Source organism: Pristiophorus japonicus, chromosome 21, assembly GCF_044704955.1.
Source record: "Pristiophorus japonicus isolate sPriJap1 chromosome 21, sPriJap1.hap1, whole genome shotgun sequence".
In the NCBI taxonomy this organism is placed as follows: domain Eukaryota; kingdom Metazoa; phylum Chordata; class Chondrichthyes; family Pristiophoridae; genus Pristiophorus; species Pristiophorus japonicus.
The window spans coordinates 835,316-857,632 of NC_091997.1; the positions used below are offsets into that span (position 1 = coordinate 835,316).

At 48.3% G+C, this 22,317-nt stretch overlaps 1 protein-coding gene across 1 annotated transcript in view; it reads left to right on the forward strand.

Annotated features, from left to right (window-relative positions):
* LOC139233576 (TANK-binding kinase 1-binding protein 1-like) overlaps window positions 1–22,317 on the forward strand; it is a 150,573-nt gene that overhangs the window by 19,704 nt on the left and 108,552 nt on the right. Inside the window, exons 3-6 of the mRNA XM_070863975.1 lie at window positions 3,437–3,556; window positions 4,808–4,912; window positions 18,600–18,750; window positions 21,953–22,158. Coding sequence (XP_070720076.1) covers window positions 3,437–3,556; window positions 4,808–4,912; window positions 18,600–18,750; window positions 21,953–22,158 — 582 coding nt within the window. The remainder of the gene's footprint in view (window positions 1–3,436; window positions 3,557–4,807; window positions 4,913–18,599; window positions 18,751–21,952; window positions 22,159–22,317) is intronic.

Consider the following 22,317-nt stretch of genomic DNA (forward strand, 5'->3'; position numbering starts at 1 on the left):
CTATAATTCTAAGCATTGGGGCTGGCCTGAGGAGCAACGATTGGGAGGGGAGATTACAGGAAGGCGATCAGAAGCCTTTTGGTGGGGAGGGGCGGGGGTGGAATGGAGGCCTTGGTGGGGGTGGGGGATACGAAGTAGAGATCGGAGGCCTCGTGTGGGAGGTGTCCAATCACGGGTGGTTGGTTAGGCAGGGATGTAAAGGCACTTACCCCCTTGGTCCAGCAGTCCTCGTCTTACTTTAGCTGGCGGATTCCCCGAGGCCTGTAAAACTTGACCAGCCACAGTTAAATTTAGAATGGTGCTTAAATCTGAAACACACGAGCCTCAGTATAGTATTTAAATGGGCAATGCACCTCCTTCCACCTTCCATCTCACCTCCATTAAAACCCGAACTGGGTGGGTTTGGGGTTGGGAGAAGCTCCCCAACTTTGCAGCTTGATGACCTTCCATCAAAACTAGAAGATGTTAAGACAGGTGAGCAGCTTTTAAGCAATTTACAGAGCCAGGGAGAAGTGGGGGCAGGGAAAGATCAAAGATCTGTGAAGTGATTAAATGACAAAAGTGATGCTGGTGCAAGGCAAAAGGAGGTGATAATGAGACAAGTCTCGAAGCGAAAGATGAGTCAGAGGAGATGTGAATGGTACAAAACCAAAATACTACGGAAGCTGGAATCTGAAATAAAAACAGAAAATGCTGGAAATCTCAGCGGGTCAGGCAGCATCTGTGGAGAGAGAAACCGAGTTAATGTTTCAGGTCGATGACCCTTCGTCAGAACTGGTGAATGTTCAAAATTAACAGATTCTTAAGGAGCACTGAAAGAGGGAGAGGAGGAAAGAACAAAGGGGAAGGTCTGTCATAGAGTGGAAGGCAGGAGAGATTTGAGAGACAAAAAGGATGATGGGCCGACTTGAGATGGTGATGACAGAAGCTAGAAAAAGGTTAGTTTAGATAGGGTGTAAATGGCGGAATAATTACCAGCTGCCATGGGAAACAGGGAGAGAAAAAATAATGTATAAGATCAAGGCGGGGAGGGAGCAAACTATGGGCAGAGGTTATGGTCTGAAATAGTTGAGCTCGATGTTGAGATGTGAAGGGTTACAGCAGAGAGGGAGGGTAGGATGGAAAATCTAGCAACGAGAAGACTTCAATGGTACACGAAGAGCAGGTTGACCCCCAGATATGTGCTTCCGCAATTTCTCTTTTTATTTCATGTTTCCAGCATTTGCTGTATTTTTGCTTTTGTTCCCGTTAATTCAGCAGCATGAAGGTTAATAGAAGAGTGTTTGTAAACAAAGGAAAATAAGATGTGCCAAACATGAGGTAAAGATGTAGAAGAGACCAGCCTGTCTTTAATAAGAGAATAAAATGTTCCTGTCTAGGTTTTGTGCATTAAGTAACGTTGAGCCAGTTTGGTCCCAGTAGAAGGTTTGCAAACTTGGATGAAAAAACAGCAACACTCTATTAATGATAATGCACTGAATTATTGCATATTTAGTGCATGTGTTCACTGTAACATCGTTCAGTCACACCTCTACATTCCGTGTATAGCTCCTTAACAGGCAGACGTGAAAGTGAAGAAAGGGAGCCTTGCTCCCTTTGTCAAAATGTTCCTTTGTTAATCTGTCAGATTGATAAAGACGGAATCCACTGAGATACAGCTGAAGCTATCGGCATCCAGGGCAGGTTGTGCCCATATCTAAATATAGCACTGTGTCAGTGAATAGGTTACTGTGTGAATGTGTGAAAGTGGGTCAGCCTTTGTACACTTCAACCATCTGAAAGAAGAGGGAAGCCCAATGAATGTGTGCATATGGACATTTAAAATTGATTTCATTTTATAGGGATGTTAGAACATAAAAACATAAGAAATATGAGCAGGAGTCGGCTACCTGGCCCCTCGAGCCTGCTCCGCCATTTAAAAATAAGATCATGGCTGATCCGATCATGGACTCAGCTCCACTTCCCCGCCCGCTCCCCATAATCCTTTATTCCCTTATCGCTCAAAAATCTGTCGATCGCCACCTTAAATATATTCAATGACCAGCCTCCACAGCTCTCTGGGGAGGGGTATTAATAAATAGGGTTTTGAGGCTGGCCTAACAACAAAATCCCAAACCGAAATGTTTAATTTACAATCGTATTTGTACCAGAACAGACACACAATACAAGTGCTAATGGCTGCAATTCATGCAACTGTAGGTCAGAACCATTCAAATTCTTACACAGTTCAGTGTATTCTTGTCTATAAACGCAGATCACTTCATCAGTGTTCCAGCCTACAGTGTCTGCCCAGTCCACTAAGGCCTCAATTTTAAAATACTTGTCCTCGTGTTCAAATGCCTCCATAGAATTGCCCCTCCCTATCTCTGTAACCTCCTCCATCCCTATAACCCGCCCAAAAACTCTGCGTCCCTCCAATTCTGGCCTCTTGTGCAACCTGCTTCCTTTGTGGCTGCGTCCTAACTACCCGCTGTCCTCCGGCCTCAGCCTGACCTTCCGGGCCGCCCATACGGTGCCGCCGCTCTGCCAGGGATTGCCCGTACGGTGCTGTCGCTCTGCCGGGGTTTGCCCGCAAGGCGCTATCGCTCTGCCGGGGATTGCCCGTACGGTGCTGTCGCTCTGCCGGGGTTTGCCCGCAAGGTGCTATCGCTCTGCCGGGGTTTGCCCGTAAGGTGCTGTCGCTCTGCCGGGGATTGCCCGTAAGGTGCTATCGCTCTGCCGGGGTTTGCCCGCAAGGTGCTATCGCTCTGCCAGGGTTTGCCCGTAAGGTGCTGTTGCTCTGCCGGGGATTGCCCGTAAGGTGCTATCGCTCTGCCGGGGTTTGACCGTAAGGTGCTATCGCTCTGCCGGGGATTGCCCGCAAGGTGCTATCGCTCTGCCAGGGATTGCCCGCAAGGTGCTATCGCTCTGCCGGGGTTTGCCCGTAAGGTGCTGTCGCTCTGCCGGGGATTGCCCGTAAGGTGCTATCGCTCTGCCGGGGATTGCCCGCAAGGTGCTATCGCTCTGCCGGGGTTTGCCCGCAAGGTGCTATCGCTCTACAAGAGAGAGAGAGGAAAAAGGTCAACCAGGGTTCCCACGCTTAACTGCTGTACAATGACCCTTGCTGGAAGGTGCAGGTACGACTGTGGATGTGACCAGGCAGGGAAGAACAAATTGGAGGGGTGTGGGAAAGAAGGCCACTTGTGATCTTTGGAATTCTCTACCCCAGAGGGCTGTGGATGCTCAGTCATTGAGTAGATTCAAGATAGAGGCCAATACATTTTTGGACACCAGGGGGATAGTGCAGGAAAGTGGAGTTGAGGTAGTAGATCAGCTATGATCTTATTGAATGCTCGAGGGGCTGTATGGGCCACTCCTGCTCCTATTTCCTATGTTCTGATGATGCATTGCCCAATTCTCCTCTCCTCTCTTATTTTTGTTGTGCTGCATTTCCCAGTTTTCCTTGTCAAATGAACTTGGAGATGATAAGAAGTCGCCCCAAAGCTTGCTTGATGTTACTTTGCTGAGAAATGAAAACAGCCGGCTGAGGGAACAGCTGGAGCACCTCAGAAACCAGGTTTGTACTGAATTTCTTCTCAGTCCACAAATGCACTTCTCCTTTTCCTCTGCAACCCTCCCCCAGCTCGGCAAGTGTTGAGTAGTGCACACAGGAAGAACAGCTTCAATCCCTGGCTCCTGCTGAGTAAGCTGATCTCGACCAGGCCAATGGTAAAGGCACTATGGTTGATCTCAGTGTTCCAGGCCGGGGAACCATTGGCCGAGGTTCCTGTTCCTCATCGCTACCCAGCAACCCCTGCTGGAAGGTTCATGTGACGGCTGGACTGGACCCATCTGTGATGCACTATTGAATAGTCTGACCCTCGGTGTCAAGGCTGATGTGGAATGGTGGCCACTTTGGCAGAGTTCCAGAGGACATCTGACTTGATGGAACCATATCCCAGCAAGGAATCAACAGCATGAGGGGTGCAAAGGTCAAAACCTGACAGGAGAAAATCGACAATGATAAAATCCACCATATATACTGTAAGCAACAAAATCCCTGATATTACACGAGCAGAGATCCTTCGCTGCACTGAGATTGCTCCCACTGTCGCCCTCCATTACTGACGTTTGTGGGGTCCATGGGAGGGTATTCGCTTTGCCTGGGTCCAACAGGATGCTTCTTTAATGCTCGCCTGTCCCATGTACCAGGAAACTGCTGAATCCATCAGCCTGTAGGGGAAGGGGGTATCTGTCTAGCCCCCGCCCATTGGCCACTTCACCACCGCTTCCCCCCCCCCTCCCACTGTCACCATGACTGATCAGCCCCAGAATGAGGGAAGTAGTTCTTTAAAAAATGTCCTCTTTAGGGGTCTAAGCCAGGAGATGGGATCAGACTACTGAATCTGCATTCCTGCTAATAGGCTATGGTCATTTGTCATAGACTCTTGGGAGTCAAATAACTACAACTTGGCACTAATTTGACACTCTCACTCAGGGAGGTCACATGTGACTGGCATGCAAAACAATAGAATTGAACCTGGAACTCCCAACCTAACAGCACTGTGGGAGTACCTTCACCACACGGACTGCAGCGGTTCAGGAAGGCTGCTCACCATCACTACCTTCTCACGGGCAGTAGGGATGGGCAATAAATGCCAGCCTTGCCAGCGACATCTGAACCCTAGAAAACATTTATTAAAAAAAAATAGCCACTTTAAGTGGAATATGAAGGGAAGAGTCGTGTGACTGATCTATTCCTCTCTGAGCCAGATAGATTCCCTGGTGTGTCTCATTAATTAAATAAAGATCTTTAATTAATTTTCAGCTGCAAGACAGTAAAGAAAGGGAGGATCACCTGGATGAAGTAATTCAAGCTTATGAAAAAATATGTTTGGAGAAAGATGGCCTACATCACCAGCTGGAAGAGATGGTACATTCCTGGTTCGATATTGCCACTGATTTATGGTTTTGAGACTGTCTCACTTTGTTTTGGGTGCCCCTGTAAAAATTGGTCCTGCCTCAGTAACTGGGACTGAGTTCTCTTTGAGGAAGTGGATAGAATGATGGATGAAGATAGCTCGGTTGATGTTGTATATCTTGACTTCCAAACAGCGTTTGATAAAGTACTACCTTACCGCCTATTACAAAAAATGAGATCTTGTGGGATTAAAGGGGAGTTATTACGTTGGACAGGCAGCTGGGTGAAATATTGTAACTACGGGTTTGTTATTAGTCCTTTTTTAAAATTCATTCCCAGGATGTGGGCATCACTGGCAAGTCCAGTGCTTACTGCCCATCCTTCGCTGCCGAGGTTTGATACAACGGAGTAGCTTGCTAGGCAGTTAAGATGGGCCACAATCTCGGAATAAGGGGTCGGCCATTTAGGGCTGAGATGAGGAGAAATTTCTTCACTCAAAGGGATGTGAGTCTTTGAAATTTTTGCTATAGATGCTCAGCCATTGAGTATATTCAAGACAGAGATCGCTAGATTTTTGGATATTAAGGGACTAAGGGATATGGGGATAGTGCAGGAAAGTGGAGTTGAGGTAGAAGATCAGCCGTGATCTTATTAAATGGCGGAGCAGACTCGAGGGGCCGAATGGACTATTCCTGCTCCTATTTCTTGTGTTCTTATGTCAACCATGTTTGTGCGGGACTCGAGTCACATTTAGGCCAGATCAGGTAAGGACGCCAGCATTCCTCCCCATAAGAATATTCGTGAACCAGTTTGTTTTTTACAGCAGCCCGACAGCTTCATGGTCACTTTTACTGGCCTACAGGCTGAATGGGTTACTAGTCCAGTAACATAACCACTGCACTGAACGGTCTGAGGAGCGTTCCTTGGGGCTCTGTGCTGGGTCTGTTGCTCTTCATTATTTTCGTTAATGATCCAATAACGGATTGATATTTCTTTACCCAGAGAGTGGTAAAAATGTGGAACGTGCGGCCATAAGGAGTATCAGAGGTGAACTGCATAGATGCATTTAAGAGGAAGCTGGACAAGGCCATGAGGGAGAAAGGAATAGAAGGATATGCTGATGGGGTTAGGTGAAGAGGTGTGGGAAGAGGCTTGTGTGGAGCATAAACCAGCGTGTAGCTAGTGGGCCGAATGGCCTGTTTACGTGTGTGCAGCGGGCGGCGGCCTGGCCCGGAAATCAGCGCCGTCCCGGCCAGCAAGACCATCAGCAGACCGGGGCCACTGCAGGGAGCAGCGCGAGCTGCTGCAGGAGGGCGACGGCTGACTGCAGTGTGGGCAGGTACAGCAGGAGTGGCGAGGTCGGGGCGAAGGAGCGGCAAGAGTTCAAGGCCCAGAAGAGGCGAGGGCCCAGGGGCTGCACGGCCCAGCCCACACTGCGATATGTGTGCGCACTAGGTCCATGCAGCAGAGCAGGTCTCCAGTCATCCTGGATAACCCTTGCCACTGAATAAAGACCTAGCTCTGTCAAGCCCGTGTGGTGGCTGGTGTGCAATGGCCACCACACGTTAAAAAAATCCACGCACAGGCATCTTCCACCCTTCAACATGTAGTTCGGGATCTGGAAAGTAGGTCCTTCATTGAAACACCTGTGAACTCATCCCTTTTCGGCGTGGAAGCAAGTCATCCTCTCATCGAGGGACTGCCTATGATGATGATTACGTGCTGTAGGCCCGATGCAACTATGCAACTGCGGTGGGCACCAGAGCCTGTCCTCACCCAAGATCCACAAAGAGAAAACAATCAGGAGCTGGAACCCTAACTGATATTTCCTATCCCCCAGTCTTGAGGCGCTGAGAGCCAAATTGTACTGTCACTGTGCCACTACTGTGTTAGCTAACACAGCACAGACCAGGCATTGAATCTGGGAGCCTTCCAGTTTGTTTGACTCAACTCCTCAGCAGGACAAGCAATAACAACTGAGTCATAATGAAGGGAAAACTTGAACAAGCACTTTCGATTCCTCATAATCTCCGCCGTGTATTATTCCTGCCGCCGATTCTGCACTCCCCGGGAACACATTGCAGGAAATCCCAGGCTCAGAGCCAGTGAGTTCCTGTGCGTCCAACTGAATGGGCAGAAAAATCACAGGCCATGCTCCCCGCTGGGAGCCTTCAGTTGGTAATGCTTCAAAGTGGTTCGAAGTGCTCACTGTTTATACTTGAGTGTGTACAGTGTTCAGTTCATAAAACTGCACTGAAGAGAGAGGCGTTTAAAAAAAAATACAGGGAGGATTTTGATTACTGGTTCTGGCGCTTAAGTTAAATTAGATTTACTGTACTACTAACCATACTTCTCGGGTGGTTGTCATTTGCTGCTGGGATTTAGAGTTGAATGTGTGGATTGAGTAACATCTGGTTCTGATCAGACGCACACATTGACGACTGTTACTACTGATGAGTTCAGGTGGCAGGGTACGGATTGATGTAGCATTGCGTGCACAATGCACGCGGCAGTGTCGTGGTTATCCCAGGGGTTGAAAGTCCAGTGTCACCATGCTAACCTGGTCGTTTGTGGGCTGGCATCTGAAAAATGACCAAAAACCTCCTTTAGGGAAGAGGACCTGTCATCCCCACCTGGTCTGGCCAATATGTGACTCCACTCCTGTAATGTATTTGCTTCATGGGTTCTTTGCTTAAGAATTCATAGCAACATATTGCTATTGTGAACTAGTTGATTTATTAGCAAAAGGTTTAACAATCGCACTACACATTACCAGTTCATCCACTAGGCTCATAACCACCTGCCTTATCGTGGATTCCCTGAGCCCAACTGGCTGAGATTTTATTGAGTCTTGTGAACATCATGTGACTGGCTAAGCCACTCACAACTCAACAGCTTGACCAACCTGTGGGCATCCTCACAGGTGCATACATTACAGCTCCCACACTAGGTGCTTGACTCTTAATGGCCTTTGACACTTGGTTGTAAAAGCAACCACTTAACATTTGGGTTCCCAACTCTGGTTGGACATATTCCTGGAGGTTTTGTCACATGAACCCTGGACTCTAACTGCCCCGCCCCCACACTCTCGCCATTGGCCGCCCTACATGTCCATATTTATGGTGCACCGCTGTCCCAGGCCAATCGGAAAGCGAATAGATTCTTCATTACCCGATTGGATGAAACTTCACTATCAGTCAAAAAGCCTTTTTCCCCCATGTCAGATATTTGTACACAAAAGTGTTCAAAGAAAATGTTTTTAAAAGCACAATTTTCAATGCCTCTGATGATTTTTTGCTTGGGTTGCTTGTATCCGTGTCCTAGAGATTGGTCTTTAATTTCTGGGAACTCCAGGGTATTCCCTAAGGGCCATTAAGAAGGCCCATCATCGCCTCCTTAAAGAAATAAAAGCAGCCTTCTGCAATTATCAATAAAGGTTGCTATGGGAACAGGCATAACTAGTGTTGCATTATGAGTGTGCAGAAAATGCTCGCAAATACATAGCAGGTTAGTCAGCATCTGATAAGGTGGGTGGGGGGGGAATGCAGGTTAATATTGTGGGGCGAAGATTTTAACATTTTGACCTTTTCCTAAAATCTTTTGCTCAATTTGATTTCCAACTGTCAGCGTTTTAATTCCTGGCAATAATCCATGAGAGCAGCACACATGAGAAACTTTTTTTTTCGTAGTCCTATTTATAGCAGCTGATGCCTGGAAGGGCTTTGGGAGCAATTGTTCCAAAGTGTCAAGCGTACTTCCTGCGTGAGTGCAGTGCATGCCGGGTTTGTAAGCTAACCTGATTTCAAGGTTCAGCCACAGGGCCTCTCACTGTTGCCTGACACAGCTGCTGCACTGAAGGCAGGCGACCCACAGGCAACACAACAAATATTTTTGAAAAAAGGTTTTCAAAATGGTGTGCCTCGAATTCGTCGCTCCTCACATCTAAGTAATTTTTTTGTCACATTATCACTCCCATACAGGCCCCCTGGACGGTCTTTCTGCATTAAGGATTCTGTGCGCACTTGGCAGTGCTCTGACTGTGGCTGCCAGCAGTGATTTCCTTTGAGACCGCACAGCATATGGTCTGCGGAGAGTGCCGCGGTGGAAAACCAGTGGCTAGTAAAAGGTTTGCGGCCTCCATCACACATCCAGCACTCAGGATCAGACAAACGTCACCTTTAACATACAGCTTCGGCTCAGTAAAAGGGGCATGGGGGTTGAAATTGCTCTGTTCTGTGCCTCCCATTAATGCCTCGGGGGGGCCGCTAACGTGGCACGATATTTTTCGCCCGGGGAGGGGCAGGGGGGAGGGGCGGGGTGGGGGGGGAGGGGGCAACTATCGGCTCCCGCAAAATTGCGCGGGAGTTAGCGGAGGCACAAACACAGTAGTGCCGCACCCCGCTAGTAGTTCCCCGGGCCACCGCGCCTCCAGCGATGGCGTTATCGACGTGCGTGGTGAGCCCTTTGTGCCCCATGATGGAAATTGGCCAGTGCCCCGCGTGCCCGTGCCAGCCTCGAAGGGTCGCAAACCAGGCCGACCTCCGCCCCCGGCGCGGGAACTGAAGAGGAGGTGCACTGCGCCACGCGCCACCATTTTTTATCCGGCCGATTCACCCGTTAGCCGGTTTTAATCTGCTGTCGTGTGGTCCAAGCCGCCATGGTGCAGCCCAGCACTTCGTTTGGGAGCCGGACAGCCCCAGTGGCCCAGTGGAGGCCACCATCGGGCCTGTAGAGTGCGCAGCGGCCCGCCCCTTTAACGGACGGGGAGGGGCGTTGATGCGTCAGAGCTATGTGCAAAAGCCGCGGACGCTGCTGATCCCGCCCGCGTAACGCTCCCCCCCCCGGAACCCCAACAGGAAGTGAAGTGCGCGACATTGCGCTCCACTTCCTGTGAGGGGCCGTAACCGCAATTTCGTGGCCAGGGCGGGACTTCCGCTCCGGGTGCAGTAAGTCCCGCCCCAACTTGGTTACTGCCCCCAAACGGGGCGTAACCCAATTTCACCCCCCCATGGTTTTTTTATAATATTCTTCATTCCGGGAAAGGGATGTTCCGCCTTTTAAGATACAGTCTGAGCTACCCTGACAGCTAAGTGGTTATATAGAAAGACCTTGCATTTATATAGTGCCTTTCACAATCCCAGGAAATGCAGCGACCAATTGGTGTACAGCAAGATCCCACAAACAGCAACGTGACAATGATCAGATTGTCTATTTTCAGTGTTGGTTGAGGGATAAATATTGACCAGGCCACTGGGGAGAACAACCTGCTCTTCTTTGAAATAGTGCCTTTTGATTGTCCACATCTACTTAAGAGGGTAGACGGTGCCTCAGTTTAACGTCTCATCTGAAAGACCGCACCTCTAATGGCGTTCCATCAGTAGTGTACTGGAATGTCAGCCCAGATTTTGTGCTCAAGTACGTGCAGTGGGACTTGAACCCACAACTAGAGACAGCAAAGGAAATCAATGTGTGGAGGCAGAAGATATGGGTAGGATTCTTAATGAATACATTGCATCCGTTTTCACAAAACCGAAGGGCGATGCAGACTTTGCAATGACGGAAGAGTAGTGTAAAATATCAGATGAGATAAATATAGTGAGAGAGGAGGTATTAAGGGGCTAAGCAGCTTTGAAAGTGGATAAATCCCCAGGCCTGGATGAAATGTATCCCAAGCTGTTAAGAGAAGCAAAAGAGCAAAAGATGGCTTAGACTATCATTTTCCAAGCCTCTCTGGCTACAGGTGCAGTGCCAGAGGACTGGACAACTGCTAATGTTGTACCTTTGTTTAAAAAGGGAGAAAGGGATAGACCGAGTAATTACAGGTCAGTCAGCTTAACCTCAGTGGTGGGAAAATTATTGGAAAAAGTCCTGAGGGACAGGATAAATCTTCATGGATTAATCAAGGATAGTCAGAATGGATTTGTTAAGGGAAGGTCGTGTCTGACTAATGGGATCGAATTTTTCGAGGAGGTAACTAGTGTCATGTATTCAACGATCACTGTAACCCATGTATAAGCTGACCTAAGTTGTACACCTTGAGAACATTGACCATAAGGGTGTGAACTTGTGGGAGATACTCCTAACCTGGACTTTCAGGTATAAAAGGGGAAGCTCCACCCACCTTCATCACTTGAGGTCTTGGTAATAAAGGTAACTGGTCACAGAGCGACCTTCTTTCAAGCATGGGCCTCGTGCATTTATACTGTATAGTAAGGACATATGATTGGCGACGAGAAACTGGGATTTAAATGACGCGAGCATGGCCACTAGCAGCACAGAAGAGAGGGACTGTGTTGGTGATGATTGGGAAGACTTTATTGAGAGACTACAGCAAAGTTTTGTCACTAAGAAATGGTTGGGACAGGATTCGGCCGACAAACGCAGGGCTCATCTCCTGACGGTTTGTGGATCCAGAACGTATTCCCTGATGAAGGACCTTCTAGCGCCAGAGAAGCCGGCGGACAAGACGTTCGAAGAGCTCAGTAAGTTGATCGGGGAACACCTTAAACCGGCGAGCAGCATGCACATGGCGAGACACCAGTTTTACACGCACCGGCGGTGAGAAGGGCAAAGCATTCCAGACTTCGTGGCAGATCTCCGGCGACTGGCGAGCCTATGTAAGTGCCCAGATGCATGCAGAGCGGAGATGCTGCAAGACCTTTTTTATTGAGGGCATCGGGCACGCTGGGGTTTTCAGGAAACTGATTGAGACCAAGACTTGACCTTGGAAGCAGCGGCTCAGATAGGCCAGACATTTATCTCAGGGGAGGAAGAGACCAGAATGATGTATGACAAAAATCTTGGCTCAAGTACGGCAAACGACCAGGGAGTCAACATTGTTAACGCGTCACACAGTTCTCTAGGCAGACAAGGGCAATCGGACATGCCCCAGCATGTAGTCGAACCCAAAGGGGGAATTCAACAGAGACAATGGCTAGCTGAACGGCGATTCATGCCAATGGACAATGCGGCCAGTAATGGGGCCATCAACACCTGTTAATGTTGCACTTAAGGACAGTTACAGAGACAGTCAGAGATGATCGACTGGTAATGGACCTTTTTGTTTCCAACAACGGGGCCTCCAGCTCATGCTGGAGGTGTGGAGGCAAACACCCAGCCAGAGCTTGCAGGTATCAGCAATATACCTGCAGAAACTGCAACGTCAGCGGTCACTTGGTGCGTATGTGCAGGAAGCCTGCAGCCAGGTTGATGTACGAGGAGAACGGGCCCGATGTAAGCCCTACGAGGCCAAATGAATACTGGGGGAAATCGCTGGAAGCTGAAGTTCAGCGAGTTCATGTGGAGCACATATACAGTTCATATACTAGGATGCCACCAATAATGATGAAAGTGCTCCTCAATGGCATCCCAGTATTAATGGAGCTGGACATGGGGGCTAGCCAGTCCCTGACGAGTATCAAACAGTTCGAAAGGTTGTGGGTGTCCAAGGCCAGGAGGCCAAAATTGTTGCCGATTGATGCACAGCTGCGGACATATACAAAGCAGATCATTCCGGTGCTAGGCAGCGCCACGGTAGTCGTGACCCACAAAGATTCGGAGAACAGGTTGCCACTCTGGATTGTCCCGGGGGACGGTCCCGCACTACTGGGGAGGAGTTGGCTTGCTGTCATGAACTGGAAATGGGGCGATGTCAATGCAATTTCTTCTGTGGAGCGAGTATCATGCTCACAGATCCTGGACAAATTTGACTCATTATTTCAACCTGGCATCGGCACTTTCATGGAGGCCAAGGTAGTGATTCGCAGCAACCCGGACGCCAGGCCAGTACACCACAAGGCCAGAGCGGTGCCGTACGTGATGCGGGAAAAGATAGAAGGCGAATTGGACCGCCTGCTGAGGGAAGGCATCATCTCGCCAGTCGAATTCAGTGACTGGGCGAGCCCGATCGTGCCGGTGCTCAAGGCGGATGGGTCGGTCAGGATATGTGGTGATTACAAGGCAACCATCAATCGGGTGCCACTCCAAGACCAGTACCCGCTACCGAGAGCGGAGGACCTCTTTGCGACGCTATCCTGTGGCAAACTTTTTTCAAAATTGGACCTGACCTCAGCTTACATGACCCAGGAGCTGGCGAGTGAGTCGAAGAAGCTGACCACCATCACGACACACAAGGGGTTGTTTGAGTACAACAGATGTCCGTTCAGGATTCGTTCGGCCGCCGCGATCTTTCAGCGAAATATGGAAAGCCTCCTCAAGTCGATTCCAGGGACGGTGGTTTTTCAGGACGACATCCTCATCACGGGTTACGATACTGAAGAACACCTCCGCAACCTGGAGGAGGTGTTACGCAGACTGGACCGGGTAGGGCTGCGACTGAAAAAGGCGAAGTGTGTCTTCCTAGCTCCAGAGGTAGAATTCCTGGGGAGGAGGGTAGTAGCAGACTGGATCCGACTCACTGCGTCCAAAACGGAAGCGATCCAGAGAGCACCCAGACCCCGTAACACGACGGAGCTGCGTTCGTTCCTGGGGCTCCTGAACTATTTTGGCAACTTTCTTCCCAAATTGAGCACGCTGTTAGAGCTGCTACACGTGCTCCTACGCAAAGGTCGCGATTGGGTCTGGGGGGACAGCCAGGAAAGGGCTTTTGATCGAGCACGCAATTTGTTATGCTCCAACAAACTGTTAACTTTATATGACCCATGTAAGAAACTTGTTCTAACGTGCGATGCGTCGTCCTATGGGGTCGGGTGTGTGTTGCAGCATGTTAATGCCAAGGGTCAGTTACAGCCGGTAGCTTATGCCTCCAGAAGTTTGTCCCAGGCAGAAAGAGGCTATGGGATGGTCGAAAAGGAGGCGCTCGCATGTGTATATGCGGTAAAGAAAATGCACCAGTACCTGTTTGACAGGAAATTTGAGCTGGAGACAGATCACAAACCCCTAACGTCCCTTTTGGCCGACAACAAGGCCATAAATGCGAATGCATCGGCCCGCATACAGAGGTGGGCACTTTCGTTAGCTGCCGATGACTACACAATTCGGCACAGACCGGGCACTGAAAACTGCGCTGATGCACTCAGCAGGCTCCCACTAGCCACCACTGAGGGGGCTACCGAGCATGCTGCTGAGATGGTCATGGCTGTTGAAGCTTTCGAAAGCGAAGACTCACCTGTGACAGCCCGTCAGATTAAAGTCTGGACAAATAAAGACCCGCTATTGTCTTTAGTCAAAAAATGTGTCCTGAATGGGGACTGGGCAGTCACGTACAGGTCTTGCCCTGAGGAATTTAAACCGTTTCATAGGCGCAAGGATGAACTCTTGATTCAGGCCGATTGCCTACTGTGGGGAAACCGAGTAGTCATGCCCCAGATGGGCAGAGAGGTGTTTATCAGAGAACTTCACAATGAGCACCCAGGCATTGTCATGATGAAGGCAATTGCACGTTTGGTGGCCAGGGATAGACGCAGATCTGGAACTTTGTGTTCGCAGGTGCAACATGTGTGCCCAGCTGGGCAATGCGCCCAGGGAAGCCCCCCTTAGCCCCTGGCCATGGCCCGCCAAGCCTTGGTCATGCATCCATGTGGACTACGCAGGTCCTTTCATGGGTAAAATTTTTTTGGTTGTAGTAGACGCCTACTCCGAATGGATTGAGTGTGCCATTTTAAATTCAAGCACATCCTCTGCCACGGTAGAAAGTCTACGGGCAATGGTCGCCGCCCACAGTCTACCGGATGTCTTGGTCAGTGACAATGGCCCGTGCTTCACAAGCACTGAATTCCAGGACTTCATGGCAGGCAATGGAATTAACCATGTCAGAATGGTACCGTTCAAGCCGGCCTCAAACGGCCAGGCAGAACGAGCAGTGCAGATAATCAAACAGGGGATGCTCAGAATCCAAGGGGGTTCCCTACAAAGCCGCTTATCACGCCTCCTGTTGGCCAATAGATCCCGACCACACTCGCTCACAGGGGTTCCACCCGCAGAGCTGCTAATGACAAGGACGCTCAAAGCCAGGTTATCCCTTATACACCCCACCATGAAAGAAATTGTTGAGAGCAGGCGCCGGTCACAATGTGACTACCATGACAGGAATGCGAGGGCGCGATGTATTGATGTAAATGACCCTGTTTTTGTCCTTAATTACGCTGCAGGGCCCAAATGGCTTGCAGGCACTGTGATTGGCAAAGAGGGGAATAGGGTTTTGGTAATTAAACTTACCAATGGACAAATCTGCCGCAAACACGTGAATCAAACTAAAAGGAGGTTCAGCAACCCCATAGAAGAAGCAGAGGAAGAACACGATGTAGAGTTCACTCCACCACAGGTGACCGAACACAGGAACCAAAGGGAGGAGAGCCCAGTCACTGTGGGCAGTCCGGACAGGCCTGAGGCACCGCAAACAGCAGACACTCAGGCCAGCGCCCAACAACCGGAGCCCCAACTCAGGCGCTCTACAAGAAAGCGTAAACCACCAGAGAGACTTAACCTGTGATCCCTATAAGACTTTGGGGGGGAGGTGATGTCATGTATTCAACTATCACTGTAAGCTGATCTAAGTTGTACATCTTGAGAACATTGACCACAAAGGGGTGAACTTGTGGGAGACACTCATAACCTGGACTTTCAGGTATAAAAGGGGAAGCTCCACCCACCTTCATCACTTGAGGTCTTGGTAATAAAGGTAACTGGCCACAGAGTGACCTTCTCTCAAGTATGGGCCTCGTGTGCATTTATACTGTATAGTAAGGACATATCAACCAGGAGGGTCGATGAGGGAAGTGAGTATAATGTAGTGTATATGAATTTTAGCAAAGCTTTTGATAAGGTCCCACATGGCAAACTGGACACGAAAATAAAAGCCCATGGGATCCAGGGCAAAGTGGCAAGTTGGATCCAAAATTGGCTCAAAGGCAGGAAGCAAAGGGTAATGGTTGATGGGTGTTTTTGTGACTGGAAGGATGTATCCAGTGGGGTTCCGCAGGGCTCAGTGCTGGGTCCCTTGCTTTTTGTGGTATATATCAATGACTTGGACTTAAAGGTTGGGGTATGATTAAGAAGTTTGCAGATGGCACTAAAATCGGCCGTGTGATTAATAATGAAGAAGAAAGCTGCTGACTGCAGAAAGATATCAATGTACTGGTCAGGTGGGCAGAATAGTGGCAAATGGAATTCAATCTGGATAAGTGTGAGGTAATGCATTTGGGGAGGTCTAACAAGGCAAGGGAATACAAATTAAATGATATGACACTGAAAAGTGTAGAGGAAGAAAGGGACCTTGGAGTGCAGATCCACAGATCCCTGAAGGTAGCAGGCCAGGTGGATAAGATGGTTAAGAAGGCATATGGAATACTTGCCTTTATAAGTCGAGGCCTGGAATACAAGAGCAAGGAGGTTATGCTTGAACTGTATAAAACACTGGTTAGGCCACAGCTGGAGTACTGTGTGCAGTTCTGGTCACCACATTACAGGAAAGATGTGATTGCACTGGAAAGAGTGCACAGGAGATTTACAAGAATGTTGCCTGGACTGGAGAATTTTGGCTATGAGGAAAGATTGGAGATGCTGGGTTTGTTTTCTTTGGAACAGAGGAGGCTAAGGGGAGACTTGATTGAGGTGCATAAAATTATGAGGGGCCTGGATAGGAAGGACCTGTTTAACTATGGCAGAGGGATCAACAACCAGGGGCATTGATTAAAGTAATTGGGGAAGGTTTAGAGGAGATATGAGGGGAAATTTCTTCACCCAGAGGGCGGTGGCGGTCTGGAACTCACTGCCTGAAAGGGTGGTAGAGGCAGAAGCCCTCACCACATTTAAAAAGTACTTGGATGTGTACTTGAAGTGCTGTAACCTACAGGGCTACAGACCGAGAGCTGGAAAGTGGGATTAGGCTGGATAGCTCTTGGTCGGCCGGTGCGGACACGATGGGCCGAATGGCCTTCTTCCGTGCTGTAACTTTCTATGATTCTATGATTCTATGAACTCAGAGGTGAGAGTGCTACTAAGTGAGCCATGGCTGACATTCACGTCAGTACACAAATGTGGACATTGTGTGAGGTTAGAATCTTCTTGGCTGTATTAGTCAAGGAGCCCACTGACATTGCCTGAATAATGGTCATGTGAGCAAGATACTAGAAGGATATAGTATTCATGGAACATAACTGAACAAGTGAGCATGTTCAGAAGAGAAGAGGAGAAAACTGAAAAAAATACTATTGCTAAAACAGACTGCCTTGTCCCAGACCCAGAATTGTGGAGCCATATTTTCATAAACAGCAATGTGATAATGATCAGATAATCTGTTTTTTATAATGATGTTGGTTAGGGGATAGCTCCCCTGCTCTTCTTCAAAATGGTGCCATGGGATCTTTTACGTGCACCTGAGAGAGCAGACGGGACCTCGGTTTAACGTCTCATCCAAAAGACGGCAGCTCCGACAGTGCAGTCTCCTTTGCCCGTTCGAAGAACTTTTTGTAGGCACTGCCATTTCCACTGAATTCCAATCTCCATCCAAAGCAATGCCTAATTCACCAATAAATTGGCCAATCGAGCCCACTGGATGGCTGGTGCGGGGATGGAGAGACACACCAGAGTAATAGGATAATCTCATCAGGTCAGGCTTTAGGTACAGGAGATTTGACTGTTACACCTGAATGAGGAATCCTCAGTGCTGAAGTGGGAAAATGTTCCATCCCACAGCACTGACAATTAAACCACCTCTGTTAAAACATGGAAAACATTAGTCACGTATAGAAGAAGCTGAATCAACCATTGTCTTACAGACTATCCTGTCTTAATCTGGTTCCCCCATTGTCTTAGTTATAAGACAGTTGTACTGGTTAACCCTTGCCACTGGATAAAGACCTAGCTCTGTCGAGCCCGTGTGGTGGCTGATGTGCAATGGTCACCACACGTTAAAAAAATCCACGCACAGGCATCTTCCACCCCTTCAACTGGAGTTCAGGACTGGAACATCGGGCCCTTCATTGAAACATCTCATGTGGAAGCAAGTCATCCTCGTTCGAGGGACCTCCTATGATGAGTTATAAGTGCACTGCCCAGTGTGGATTTTAATTGTACAGAACTAGAAGGAGCCAGGTTCAATGCTTGGACTGTGTTGCGTTAGCTAATCTGAACTAGGGTAATGGTAGGGGAGCTCAAATTAGCTGCAGTGCCCCAGAATTGGAAGGTGAAAGAAAGTCAGCCAAGTCTTGATCATTATCTAGTGATTCCTGCTGGAAGATGGACTTGTGTGGATAGGATTGGCTGTGGCCTGCGACACTCAATGCCGAGGGACAAACTTCCACAGCACCTCCTGCAGGTGCATGGGTTTCCCTCCTGACTTGGACACATATCCGTATCATCGCTGGGTCAGAATCCTGGAATTCACTACCTTACAGCAGCACCTTCACCACACGGACTCCAGCGGTTCAAGAAGACGGCTCACCACCTTCTCAAGGGCAGCTCGAGATGGGCAATAAATGTTGGCCTTACTAGCAGCACCCATATCCCGAGAATGAATTTTAAAAAAACATGAAGTTCAGTCACTGAGATTAGGGACCTATCAAACTGTAACTCTGCAAACGTTATTGCCTTCAGGAGAAGAGGAGGGTGTGTGGGGAAATTCAGGGTAATAATATAATTAAAACAGTGCTTAATCCAGTCAGCTAAAACGCCAGCATCATCAACTGAGGCCACTTTTTTCCCCTGCCGCCAATCTGTAACTTTATTTTTCTCCCCACAGACAGTCCTGGCTGAGGATCACGTTTCTACGATTCGGACTCTGGAACAGGCTCTGAGGCTGAGGGACAGTTCAGTTCAGATACTCAACGACCAGCTCCAAGCAAAAGACCAGCAGATTATACATCTGAGCCCCCTGGCCGGAGGTCCTCACGGTATTGTGACGTTGTCCGTCCTGTCACATCAAGTTCACATTGTCTGTCTGTTTCACATCACGGATAAACGGGTCATTTTCAGGTTGGCGAACAGTAACTAGTGGGGTGCCGCAGGGATCGGTGCTGGGGCCTCAACTATTTACAATCCATATTAATGACTTGGATGAAGGGATCGAGTATAATGTAACCAAGTTTGCTGATGTTACAAAGATGGGTGGGAAAGCAAATTGTGAAGAGGACACAAACACTCTGCAAAGGAATATAGACAGGCTAAGTGAGTGGGCAAACATTTGGCAGATGGAGTATAATGTGAGAAAATGTGAGGTTATCCACTTTGGCAGTAAAAATAGAAAAGCAAATTATAATTTAAATGGAGAAATATTGCAAAGTGCTGCAGTACAGAGGGACCTGGGGGTCCTTGTGCATGAAACACAAAAAGTTAGTATGCAGGTACAGCAAGTAATGAGCAAGGCAAATGGAATGTTGGCCTTTATTGCAAGGGGGATAGAGTATAAAAGCAGAGAAGTTCTGCTACAACTGTACAGGGTATTGGTGAGGCCACACCTAGAGTACTGCGTACAGTTTTGGTCTCCGTATTTAAGGAAGGATATACTTACATTGGAGGCTGTTCAGAGAAAGTTCACTAGGTTGATTCCGGAGATGAAGGGGTTGACTTATGAAGATACGTTGAGTAGGTTGAGCCTATACTCATTGAAGTTCAGAGATTGAGAGGTGATTTTATCGAAACATATAAGATAATGAGAGGGATCGACAAGGTGGATGCAGAGAAGATGTTTCCACTCATAGGGGAAACTAAAATTAGGGGGCATAGTCTCCAAATAAGGGGCTGCCCATTTAAAACTGAGATGAGGAGGAATTTCTTCTCTCAGAGGGTTGTAAATCTGTGGAATTCTCTGTCCCAGAGAACTGTGGAGGCTGGGTCATTGAATATATTTAAGGCAGAGATAGATTTTTGAGCAATAAGGAAATAAAGGGTTATGGGGAGCCGGCAGGGAAGTGGAGCTGAGTCCATGATCAGATCAGCCATGATCTTACAAAATGGCGGAGCAGGCTCAAGGGACCAGGTGGCCTACTCCTGCTCCTATTTCTTATGTTCTTATGTTTGTACATAGAAAATTATGAGGGAGCCTTGACATGGTAGATGCAGAGGATGTTTCCCCCCATGGGGGAATCTAGAACTAGAGGGCATAGTTTCAGAATAAGGGATCGCCCAATAAAACCGAGATGAGGAGGAATTTCTTCTCTCAGAGGGTCGTGAATCTTTGGAATTCTCTGCCCCAGAGAGCTGTGGAGGCTGGGTCATTGAATATATTTAAGGTGGAGAGAGACAGATTTTTGAAAGATAGGGGAATCAAGGGTTCTGGGGAGCGGTCAGAGAAGTGGAGCTGAGTCCATGATCAGATCAGCCATGATCTTATTAAATGGCGGAGCAGGCTCGAGGGGCCAGATGGCCTGCTCCTGCTCCTATTTCTTATGTTCTTATGAGGACCCAGTGTCTTCCAGAGAGCATGACAGTCATGTATGAGGAATGATATGCATCAAATAACAGCCTCTGTTAAAAGGCAGCAAACTACCGACTGGCAAAGCTTAAGTACTTGATACCTTGAAGGATGAACAGGCCAGGTCTCTTTTGGTGATCCAATAGCGCTCTTTAAAATTCTGAAAGATTTTAATAGAATAGATACAGAGAGAGTGTTTCCACTTGTGGAGAAGAGCAAAACTAGAGGCCATCAATATAAGATAGTCACCCAGAAATCCAATAGGGAATTCAGAAGGAATGTCTTTATCCAGAGAGTGGTGAGAATGTGGAAATTGCTGCCACAATAGTATCGATGCATTTAGGGGGTGGCTAGACAAGCGTGTGAGGGAGAAGGGAATAGAGGGTTATGTGGATAGAGTTAGAAGAGGAAAGACAGGAGGAGGCTCGAATGAAGCATAAACGCCGGCATGGACTGGTTGGGTCAATGGCCTGTTTTTGCTCTATGTAATTCTATACCAGCCCATGTTCTAAGAAAAAACACCAAAAACCGTCGTGCCGTACAAGATTTGTTTAATATTTTCCCTGTTTTATTACGGGGGATGGGGAGTATGTAGCAGAAAGCTGCTCTTGCTTATGACATGAACTATTTGCTTGGGTGGAGAGTAACTGCTGACACAGACTGGAGGGAGTGAATGACCCAGTTCCATGTTGTAACCTCTATGTTTAAGCCAAGAAGCTATACTGGGGTTTAATTTGCAGAAATTGTGCATTTTTTTTAAAAGGGTGGTTTGCGACAGCAGTAAGCTCGTCAATGGTTTGGTTGGCAAATATACCACCCGGATGTTGCACTGGGCTTTACCAACCCTGTGGCCCAGCCCCTTGGCCTGTGTCGAGTTAGCTTGGGAGCAATTTTAACCGAGCCCACCAGCAGGAATCTGACCAGATCGTCTCCAACACTGGTTTTACACCCCACCTGAAATTCCCCTCCATTGAAAACCTCCTCCAGCCCTCCATCTCTCCAAGATCTCTGCACTCGTCCAATTCTGGCTTCTTGCGTTTTCCCGATTTTAATTGTTTCACCATTGGTGGCCTTCAGCTGCCTGGGCCCTAAGCGCTGGAATTCCCGCCCTAAATCTCTCCGCCTCTCCCTCATCCTTTAAGACGTCCCTTAAAACCTATCTCTTTGACCAAGCTTTTGGTCACCTGTCCTAAAATCTCCTTATGTGGCTTGGTGTCAAATTCTGTTCGATTACGCTCCTGTGAAGCGCCTTGGGTCATTTTACTACGTTAAAGGCGCTATATAAATGCAAGTTTCCAACCCCAGCTTCTCAGTCCTCCACATAACTGACGTCCCTCATCCCAGGTACCATTCCAGTAAATCTCCTCTCTAAGGCCTAGATGTCCCTCCTAAAGTACGATGCGCAGAATGGAACACAGTAATCTGAAATGAAAATGGCAAATGCTGAAATCCCTCAGCATCTGTGGAGAGAGAAATCGAGTTAACATTTCAGATCGATGACATTTGGTTTTGCCCAAATCATTTATAGTGTCAACCGAATGCACAAGACTGTGTTGCTGCCTTTAATTTCCTTTATAATTAGCTTTAAAGGATTGAAGAGTTTTGATTTACGATTTAGCATCTACTCATTGCGTGTTTGATGTGTATTGGACCTGACCGAGCTCCCTTGCCTTGCGTTGCAGCGCTGGAGAGTCCGAGGAGACACCTGAACTCCAGGACCGTGGATCAGCAGCTGGATAAACTGGAGGTTGAGAGGTTACAGGATGAGGTCGATGAACTCCAGAGGAAGCTGCACAGTTGCCAGTGGCGGGAGGGACAATACAAAGAGGAATGTGATCGCTTACAGTCACAGCTCAGCCAGCACAGTCTGCAGGAAAGCTGTGCACAGGTCAGTAAAAAAATTAACCCCACAGGTTCCCTCAGTGAGGAGTTGAGTCAAACAGCCTAGGAAGGGCAAAGGTTTTAAAGCTCAGTCTATGCTGAGTTAGCCAATCCCTTTTTAAAAATTCATTCACGGGATGTGGGTGTCGCTGGCCAGGCTGGCATT